Source organism: Cherax quadricarinatus, unplaced genomic scaffold (assembly GCF_038502225.1).
Source record: "Cherax quadricarinatus isolate ZL_2023a unplaced genomic scaffold, ASM3850222v1 Contig1738, whole genome shotgun sequence".
Lineage (NCBI taxonomy): Eukaryota > Metazoa > Arthropoda > Malacostraca > Decapoda > Parastacidae > Cherax > Cherax quadricarinatus.
The window spans coordinates 68,409-79,276 of record NW_027196764.1 but is presented as its reverse complement, the minus strand read 5'-3'; the positions used below and the strand labels follow the sequence as shown (position 1 = coordinate 79,276).

General features: G+C 45.4%; 1 protein-coding gene across 1 annotated transcript; it reads left to right on the top strand.

Moving 5' to 3' along the window:
* Positions 1-9,217: 9,217 nt before the first annotated feature.
* Positions 9,218-9,648, top strand: LOC138851708 (uncharacterized; the record flags this gene model as incomplete). Its single annotated transcript, XM_070081116.1, is given in 1 exon segment — positions 9,218-9,648. A coding segment is annotated over 1 exon segment (123 nt), but the record flags the coding sequence as incomplete, so codon positions are not given.
* Between the last annotated feature and the right edge of the window lie 1,220 nt (positions 9,649-10,868).

Genomic DNA, 10,868 nt, shown 5'->3' with positions numbered 1-10,868 from the left:
CGGGAGAAGTAGGAAGATGCTGAGGAAGGGTAGTAGGTGCAGGGGAAGAGGGGAGAGAGAAAGAGATGGAGAAGGGAGAGAGAGATTAAGGAATGTTTGGAGGGTAAAAATGGGCTGGGAAAATGTAAGGATATATACAAGAATGTGTTGGAAACGAAAAATAAAGTCAAAAAATAAATAGTGAAACTACGAAATTGGATTACTCAGTATTTTTAAATGCGGATTTGTGGTTGTAAAAACGTACGTGTGTGTGTGTGTGTGTGTGTGTGTACACTAGTCACAGGGCGACCATCAGTCAAAACTTAACAAGCCTCCAACCGCTGCCACACTGCCTCAGGCTGATCTGTGCCAACCACAAGAAAGAAGAGAGATGAGAGGGGAGAGGAGAGGGAGGGGAGAAAGAGAGATGACCCAACTTACTGAGGTCAAGCCGTACACACACACACACACACACACACCACGGTGGCAAGACAGTGTGATGGGTCAGGTGGTGAGCTGGCAGCGGCAGCAGTGTTTCCACTACACTGAACTTGCCAAACACACTGAGGGGAAGAATCAGCTCTGACAACCTGCTTGTTGCAGTAACATAACTCTGGCAGCCTTACACTCCTGGCCTCACGACTCAACAACACACATCTGCTGCATGATGCAAACACTGCCTTTAGCTGTTATTACAACCGAGGAATCCAAAGGCCTGTTATCCTGGGTGTAAAGGGAGCAAAATAAACACAACAGAAAAACTTTTGACTTGTATTATCCTTCAATTTAGAACAGAAGTATGTGCACTATATATACTATGTACAGTGATAGGTATTAGTGCACTCCACGGTAAGCAAGGCAGAATAGAAGCCACTAGAGAGCAGACCGTGCTTCAACCAGCTCTAGAATGGAAATGACAAGGGCAGACAGGTGTGTGGTACCCACAACACCTCTGCGATTGCCAAAATTATCTTCTCATTTGCTGGAACCTGGGTACTGGTTGAACGACGGGGTCCCATCGTTAACCCTTAGTACCTGGTTCGCTGGTTGGGGGAGATAGCCTTTCAGTGAGGATGTGTACATGCGCCTAATAAAGGTTACGTACTCTTTGCATGCCACAGCTGTCTTAGAACCCACTCCCAGGGACTTAACACGGTTCTCGTGTATATAGACACTGTCTTCACTTGTCTTAGAACCTACTCCCAGGTACTCGACACTGCCTTCGCTTGTCTTACAACCCACTCCCAGAATGCACCATGTACATCTGTAATCTGTTGACTACTACGCACATTAACCCTCCTACTGTGGATCTCCAGCAGAATGAGCGAACAAAATGAAGTTTCAGTTATTCCTTATTATTGATGCTGTGTTATACTGATAAGTTGATAACTAAGGCTGATATGCAGCACCTGAGTATATTACCCAGATGTATCGCTTGTACTAGAGACTTGGTCAAGCGGATACAGGTGCATGCAACACGAGTGGTGGTAGTGGTATTGACGTGTTCAGTCCGTGGTCAGTCCCTCAAGTATCAAGCACAGCCAAGCTACACCTGTATCCGTCTGAAGAAGCCTCTTGTGTGGTCGAAACGTTTCGTCAGTACTGTTGCAAATGTCTTTTATTTAGTCTGTCACCGGTGCCACGGGCCAGCAGCCGACACACACACACACACACACACACACACAGTCACACACACACACACACAGTCACACACACACACACACAGTCACACAAACACACAGTCTGAGATGCTACACAAGACATTGTTCTACCCCCACAATGACAATCTTCAAAGAGTGATGATGGAGGCAGGAAGAAAAGATGGCGGCGGTGCATCGTGTCTCAGTGTTCTCCAGAGTCTGGTGATGCTGGTTCCTGCATAATGGCGACACAGAGCATGCCTCAACACACACTTCCAGCTCTTCACTTACATTACGTGATCATGATGGCAGGAGGTCATGCACACACACACCAACCCTTACATTCTACACTGACAAAATAAAAACATTACATATATGTCGTGCCGAATAGGTAAAGTTGGTCAGTTGGCCAAAACTCATTTAAAATTAAGTTTTTTTCTAAAATTTTCTCTTATACGTTTAAAGGTATATTTTTTTTCATTTATGTTAATGTAAAAATTAATTTGTACCAAAAGAACCTTAGAAAACTTACCTAACCCTATTATAACAAGCTCAGTTTAATTTAGCCTAATTCAACTAAATATATTTTAGATAAGTTTACAATAACTTAAACACAGTTAAATATATTTTTTTCGTTAGGTTCAGAATGATTTTTGCGAAATTATTACATACACAAATTTTCGCTTGCCTTATTCGGCAAGAAGAGCGTTGCTATTTAAGCCAAAATAGCAAATTTTACCTATTACCTCTCCAGGAGGTAATGGAGTAGACGAGTAGATAGTCTCTCCAGGAGGTAATGGAGTAGATAGTCTCTCCAGGAGGTAATGGAGTAGATAGTCTCTCCAGGAGGTAATGGAGTAGATAGTCTCTCCAGGAGGTAATGGAGTAGATAGTCTCTCCAGGAGGTAATGGAGTAGATAGTCTCTCCAGGAGGTAATGGAGTAGACGAGTAGATAGTCTCCTTGTAAATCTATCTTGATAATCTCTTGTAACAGACGTGAGGTAAATTAGTGGTGTGTAATGGTGGTTATAGTGGTGTATGGTGGTTATAGTGGTGTGTGGTGGTTATAGCGGTGTGTGGTGGTTATAGTGGTTATAGCGGTGTGTGGTGGTTATAATGGTGTATGGTGGTTATAGCGGTGTATGGTGGTTATAGCGGTGTGTGGTGGTGGTTATAGTGGTGTATGGTGGTTATAGCGGTGTATGGTGGTTATAGCGGTGTGTGGTGGTTATAGTGGTGTGTGGTGGTGGTTATAGTGGTGTAACACCACAGTAGCCAGCAACACGCACCACAGCTAGTAACACCACAACAGCCAGTAACACACAGTAACACTCACCACAGCAGCCAATAACACACAGCACAGCTAGTAACACTCACCACAGCAGCCAGTAAGACTCGCCACATCAGCCAGTAACACACTAACACTCACTATAGCAGCCAGTAAGACTCGCCACATCAGCCAGTAACACACTAACACTCACCATAGCAGCCAGTAAGACTCGCCACATCAGCCAGTAACACACTAACACTCACCACAGCAGCCAGTAAGACTCGCCACATCAGCCAGTAACACACTAACACTCACCACAGCAGCCAGTAAGACTCGCCACATCAGCCAGTAACACACTAACACTCACCACAGCAGCCAGTAAGACTCGCCACATCAGCCAGTAACACACTAACACTCACCATAGCAGCCAGTAAGACTCGCCACATCAGCCAGTAACACACTAACACTCACCACAGCAGCCAGTAAGACTCTCCACATCAGCCAGTAACACACTAACACTCACCACAGCAGCCAGTAAGACTCGCCACATCAGCCAGTAACACACTAACACTCACCACAGCAGCCAGTAAGACTCGCCACATCAGCCAGTAACACAATAACACTCACCACAGCAGCCAGTAAGACTCGCCACATCAGCCAGTAACACACTAACACTCACTATAGCAGCCAGTAAGACTCGCCACATCAGCCAGTAACACAATAACACTCACAAATAGCAGCCAGTAAGACTCGCCACATCAGCCAGTAACACACTAACACTCACCACAGCAGCCAGTAAGACTCGCCACATCAGCCAGTAACACACTAACACTCACCATAGCAGCCAGTAAGACTCGCCACATCAGCCAGTAACACACTAACACTCACCACAGCAGCCAGTAAGACTCGCCACATCAGCCAGTAACACACTAACACTCACCACAGCAGCCAGTAAGACTCGCCACATCAGCCAGTAACACACTAACACTCACCACAGCAGCCAGTAAGACTCGCCACATCAGCCAGTAACACACTAACACTCACCATAGCAGCCAGTAAGACTCGCCACATCAGCCAGTAACACACTAACACTCACCACAGCAGCCAGTAAGACTCGCCACATCAGCCAGTAACACACTAACACTCACCACAGCAGCCAGTAAGACTCGCCACATCAGCCAGTAACACACTAACACTCACCACAGCAGCCAGTAAGACTCGCCACATCAGCCAGTAACACACTAACACTCACCATAGCAGCCAGTAAGACTCGCCACATCAGCCAGTAACACACTAACACTCACCACAGCAGCCAGTAAGACTCGCCACATCAGCCAGTAACACACTAACACTCACCACAGCAGCCAGTAAGACTCGCCACATCAGCCAGTAACACACTAACACTCACCACAGCAGCCAGTAAGACTCGCCACATCAGCCAGTAACACACTAACACTCACCACAGCAGCCAGTAAGACTCGCCACATCAGCCAGTAACACACTAACACTCACCACAGCAGCCAGTAAGACTCGCCACATCAGCCAGTAACACACTAACACTCACCACAACAGCCAGTAAGACTCGCCACATCAGCCAGTAACACACTAACACTCACCACAGCAGCCAGTAAGACTCGCCACATCAGCCAGTAACACACTAACACTCACCACAGCAGCCAGTAAGACTCGCCACATCAGCCAGTAACACACTAACACTCGCCACATCAGCCAGTAACACACTAACACTCGCCACATCAGCCAGTAACACACTAACACTCACCACAGCAGCCAGTAAGACTCGCCACATCAGCCAGTAACACACTAACACTCACCACAGCAGCCAGTAAGACTCGCCACATCAGCCAGTAACACACTAACACTCGCCACATCAGCCAGTAACACACTAACACTCACCACAGCAGCCAGTAAGACTCGCCACATCAGCCAGTAACACACTAACACTCGCCACATCAGCCAGTAACACTCGCCACATCAGCCAGTAACACACTAACACTCACCACAGCAGCCAGTAAGACTCGCCACATCAGCCAGTAACACACTAACACTCGCCACATCAGCCAGTAACACACTAACACTCGCCACATCAGCCAGTAACACACTAACACTCGCCACATCAGCCAGTAACACACTAACACTCACCACAGCAGCCAGTAACACAATAACACTCACCACAGCATCCAGTAACTCTTTATAAACACGCTGGTAATCTAAGAGGATAATTTCTCTGCTCTGTGAGTCCTCGTTATCTCCTGTGTTAGTTAACATTAATTATATCTGGCACTTTATCACCTGAAGGCCACTGGGGCTGTGCTGCTTCCAGCTACCAGACCTGTACCCTCCCTGGCCAGATATTTGTCTTACCTGCCGTCCCTGGCCAGACATTCGACCTTACCTGCCGTCCCTGGCCAGATATTTGTCTTACCTGCCGTCCCTGGCCAGACATTCGACCTTACCTGCCGTCCCTGGCCAGATATTTGTCTTACCTGCCGTCCCTGGCCAGAAATTTGTCTTACCTGCCGTCCCTGGCCAGATATTTCTCTTACCTGCCGTCCCTGGCCAGATATTTGTCTTACCTGCCGTCCCTGGCCAGAAATTTGTCCTTGCCTAGCGTCCGTAGATAGGAATTCTTCCTTGTGTGCTGTGCATACATTCGTTTCTGTCGTCCGTGGAGAGAGACTCGTACTTCCGTGGCATTAAGTGGGTCGTTACCTGCCGTCCTTGATGACAACACAACTGGCTTTACGGACGGTGTTCCTGCCTACGGAAATTGCTTTCACTTTCCTGTTACCAGGGCAGGTTGAGCACCTTGTGAATCTTTGTTCTCTCTCTCTCTCTCTCTCTCTCTCTCTCTCTCACACACACACACACACACACACACACACACACACACACACACACACACACACAAATCTTGTCAAGACTGATGTACTGAACACATCGACTCCAGTCTGAGGGACTGATTACCTCATCCGCCTGTCTCTGCACTAGACTGAAGAAGCCGGAGTAAAGATACCCTTATATCACACAAGTGTCTCATGTCAAGTTGTCGGTTTTGTGAACCATGTACTCACATATCTACAGTTCGGGTATCTGTTACAAGCAAATTTAGGAGATTTCCTTAGTATATGTGGTATCGTGTCTCAGGGACTGTTGAAGATTAAGACACATGTCCAACAGACACATATGCAACAGTTAGGTATCTTTATTTCGAAACGTTTCGCCTACACAGTAGGCTTCTTCAGTCGGGTACAGAAAAGTTGATAGAAGCAGAATATACTTGAAGACGATGTAATCAGTCCATCACCCTTAAAGTTTTGAGGTGGTCAGTCCCTCAGTCTGGAGAAGAGCATTGTTCCATAGTATGAAACAAGGGTATCTTGGTACAGACCTGCAATCAACTTCGACAACTTCCACTAGTGAGAACGGCTGGATTTGAGAGGGACCTGACCTCCCAACATCTGAGTTCTTACCTCTTCTAGTGACCTACGTCTCACCTCTTGGCGCTATATAAGGCTCCATCCTGTCACTTCATCTCCATATTGTTTCATACTATGGAACAATGCTCTTCTCCAGACTGAGGGACTGACCACCTCAAAACTTTAAGGGTGATGGACTGATTACATCGTCTTCAAGTATCTTCTGCTTCTATCAACTTTTCTGTACTCGACTGAAGAAGCCTACTGTGTAGGCGAAACGTTTCGAAATAAAGATACCTAACTGTTGCATATGTGTCTTACCTAACAGCAATACACGAATAACCCGCACATAAGAGAAAGTTTACCACAACGTTTCGCTCCGATTTGGACCATTTACAAAGTCACACTTTGTAAATGGTCCAAGTCGGAGCGAAACGTCGTCGTGAGCTCCTCTCTCCTATGTGCGGGTTATTTCTGTATTGTCCAGTCTATTTTTAAAGCTTCTCAGGTGGGTCAGGGTCTTAGCCTCTATTACCCTACTCGGCAGATTGTTCCACGCTTCCAAAACTCTGTTTTGACATCTCAGATCACATCAGCAGCAGGCTGGAGGCTGCACATGGCAGCTGACTCAATGCTCTGAGATCTCACACACACACACACACACACACACACACACACACACACACAACAGTGGCAGACCTAAGTGCTCTTTGGGGGCCACAGATGCCAGGGAACTTGTGTACAGATGTTTCTTGTTTCCACGTTCCTCAGTTTGACCCCCAACTATGCAGATGCAGGAAAGGTCTTTGAAGTCTGCTAGTGTGTGTGTGTGTGTGTGTGTACTCACCTAATTGTGGTTGCAGGGGTCGATTCATGGCTCCTGGTCCCACCTCTTCACTGGTCGCTACAAAGTAGACTCCCTGCTCCAAGAGCCTTATCGTACCTCTTCTTAAAGCTATGTATGGTTCCTGCCTCCACTACTTCAGTCTCCAGATTGTTTCACTTCCTGTGTGTATGTGTACTCGCCTAGTTGTGGTTGCAGGGGTTGATTCATAGCTCCTGGCTCCGCCTCTTCACTGGCCGCTACTGGGTCACTCTCCCTGCTCCATGGGCTGTATCATACCTCTTCTTAAAGCAATGAATGGATCCTGCCTCCATTACATCGATTCCAAAACTATTCCACTTCCTAACAACTCTGTGACTGAAGAAATACTTCCTAACATCCCTGTGATTCATCTGTGTCTTCAGCTTCCAACTGTGTGTGTGTGTATGTGTGTGTAACACTAGAGACGGAGCAGCTGCTGATAAAACCTGTCTCCTTATGAATTCTTGATGTGTGGCCGAAGGTTGCAGTGTACCTGATGTATGCTGATTATATTCATGAGTGCAAGCCAGACAAAGTGATTTCTACCCCACGTCATCCCATTTTCTCTCTCTCTCTCCCTCCCTCTCTCTCCCTCCCTCTCTCTCTCTCTCTCTCTCTCTCTCTCTCCGCCCCACATGCTGTTACTTATCAAATAGGTTCGTATTCACCCATAAATTCATTGTCTCCCTCTTTTCCCCTCCCTGTATGTTATCAAATATTCCTCTTGCCAGAGTATAAACACGCCACACGCGCCTCTCTCTCAGGAGCTGAACCTCGACCCTACAAATTCATTACGTTAGTACACACACACTTCACTTACGAAGACTTAAATCATCTTGTTTATAAACGATGCTGAGTATGGAACTTTGCGTATTTTTCAGTGTGTGTGTGTGTGTGTGTGTGTGTGTGTGTGTGTGTGTGTGTGTTGAGAAAGGAAGGCAGGCACAAGTGCCTCTTGCTGCCTACTCTATATGTTGGTGGGGTCGGCACTGACGCGGAACACCTCACACCATTTTATTTTCAGCTGGAGTGTTGTGGTCATTGTGGTGGTTGGTTGCTGTGGTTAGCCCACTGAGTTGGCCAGTCCTCTAGTTCTCAGATCCGACTTTGTGTGTGTGTGTGTGTGTGTGTGTGTGTGTGTGTGTGTGTGTGTGTGTGTGTGTGTGTGTGTGTGTGTGTGTGTGTGTAAGAATTGCAGATTTTAGCTTCCAGGTGGCTAGTTAATTGTGCACCATATTACCATCCTGTGGATGGTCATACAGGAGCTTATGGGTATACCAAAGGCCTAGGAACTAGGCCTGGAAGGGGTTAACAGGCGTACATGATATAAAACTGGGCAGTTAGCAACTCATTTATAATTAAGTTCTTTCTAAAATTTTCTTTTATACATTGAAAGATGTATTATTTTCATTTATGTTAATATAAAAATTAATAATTTTGTACCAAAAGAACCTTAGAAAACTTACCTAACATTATAAGAAGCGTCATTTAATTTAGCCTAATCCAACTAGATATATTTTACACAAGTTTACAATAATTTAATAAACACAATGAAGTATATTTTTTTTCGTTAAGTTTAGAATGATTTTTGCGAGATTACTGCATATACAAATTTTCGCTTGCCTTATTCGGCAAGAAGAGCGTTGCTATTTATGACAAAATAGCAAGTTTTACTTATTCGGCATAATATATATACATGCAGAACACTCTGAAAAAATAGTGAACTTCCAAGAACTTTCTTGACTTCTTAGATAATGTGAGAAATCACGAAAGCGCTTGGAAATTTATCTTCATAGTGGTTGGTTGTTCTGTATATTATTTCACTGGTCCCCTGCATATTGTGGTTCTGTATATTACAGGGACAGAGTACCTCATCTTCCACTATTTGTTATATATATTTCCGTTATGTCCATATATTGTACTGATAAAGGCAGTGGATGGCGAAAGGTCTACGAGATAATCAAATATTACACGTGTGCCTAATCTATCATGTCCACTAATATACATTAACCATTGTGTTCAACAGGGGAGCACCCGGCAGCGATGCAGACCAATACCAGTGGCAGGAGCCTGGCATCACTGGCCAGTGCCGTGGTGGTGGCAGTGACCGTGGCACTCAGTGCTGTAGTTCTACTCTGCCGCTGCTAAGACGACCCCCTCGTCTGCTACACCTGCTTCTCCTCTACGCGCTCCTCCTGTTAGGATAACACGACAACGTTTTTATATATATACGAGAATAATTCTGTCGTTCCCTGAGACACGAAAGTTGTGCTGAGAGGAGATTCCTGTTATTTATACTTTATCATCATGGCTGCACACTCGAGCCTCTGTCTTTTTCATGACAAGAATTCTTTTTTTTTTATTCCTGTTCCAGAAATATGAATTCTGTGCTCGAGTTATATAAAAACTGGGTTCTCTTGACCCCAAAGTTCTCTCAAACCAGGAGAAAACACTGGGTTCTCCACTTGACCTTATCTTCACAAATAATGAGGACCTGATAAGAGACATAAGAATATCAAAAACAACTAATTCCGATCACAATCTAATCGAAGTCCAGACGTACATTCATAGGGGTACTGAGCAGCAGAATGCATGTACCTGTGAAGGTGTCTTCACAAAATACAACTTCAACAACAAGAACATCAACTGGGACCAGTAAACCATGTCCTAAACGAAACGATGGGACTTACACAGATGACAACAAGGAAATGAGTGAAATATTGAAATCCCAGTACGACTCTGTGTTTAGTGAACCACTAATCAGTCTGAGGATCGACGACCCAAATGATTTCTTCATGAATGAGCCTCAAAACTCCATAAATGTATGCCAGATTTCCGACATTACCCTAACTCCGATAGATTTCGAAAAAGCCATTGACAACATGCCCATGCACTCAGCCCCGGGCCCAGACTCGTGGAACTCTGTTTTCATTAAGAACTGCAAGAAACCCCTCTCGCGTGCCCTAAGTACACTATGGAGGAGGAGCTTGGACATGGGTGAAATTCCACAGTCACTTAAAACAACGGATATAGCCCCACTCCATAAAGGTGGCAGCAAAGCATTAGCTAAGAACTATAGACCAATAGCTCTGACGTCCCACATCATAAAAATCTTTGAAAGAGTGCTAAGAAGCAGGATTGCAAATCACCTGGATTCCCAAAATCTGCACAATCCAGGGCAACATGGGTTCAGGGCAGGTCGCTCCTGCCTCTCACAACTACTGGATCACTATGATATGGCCTTGGATGCACTGGAAGAAAATCAGAATGCAGATGTAATATACACAGACCAGGCCTTTGCAAAAGCATTTGACAAATGCGATCAGGTATCTGTCCAGCGTAATACAAATGCCCAATAAAATACGTGCTAAAGAATAACTGGGAAAGTGGGGAGATGGATCTTCAACTTCCTAACAAATCGAACACAAAGAGTAGTGGTCAACAGAGTTAAATCGGAGGCTGCCATAGTGAAGAGCTCTGTTCCACAAGGCACAGTACTCGCCCCCATCTTATTCCTTATCCTCATATCAGACATAGACAGAGATATACACCACAGCACCGTATCATCCTTTGCGGATGATACTAGGATCTGCATGAGGCTGTCATCTGCTGAGGACGCGGTTAACCTCCAAGAAGATATAAACAAAGTTTTCCAGTGGGCAACGGTAAACAATAT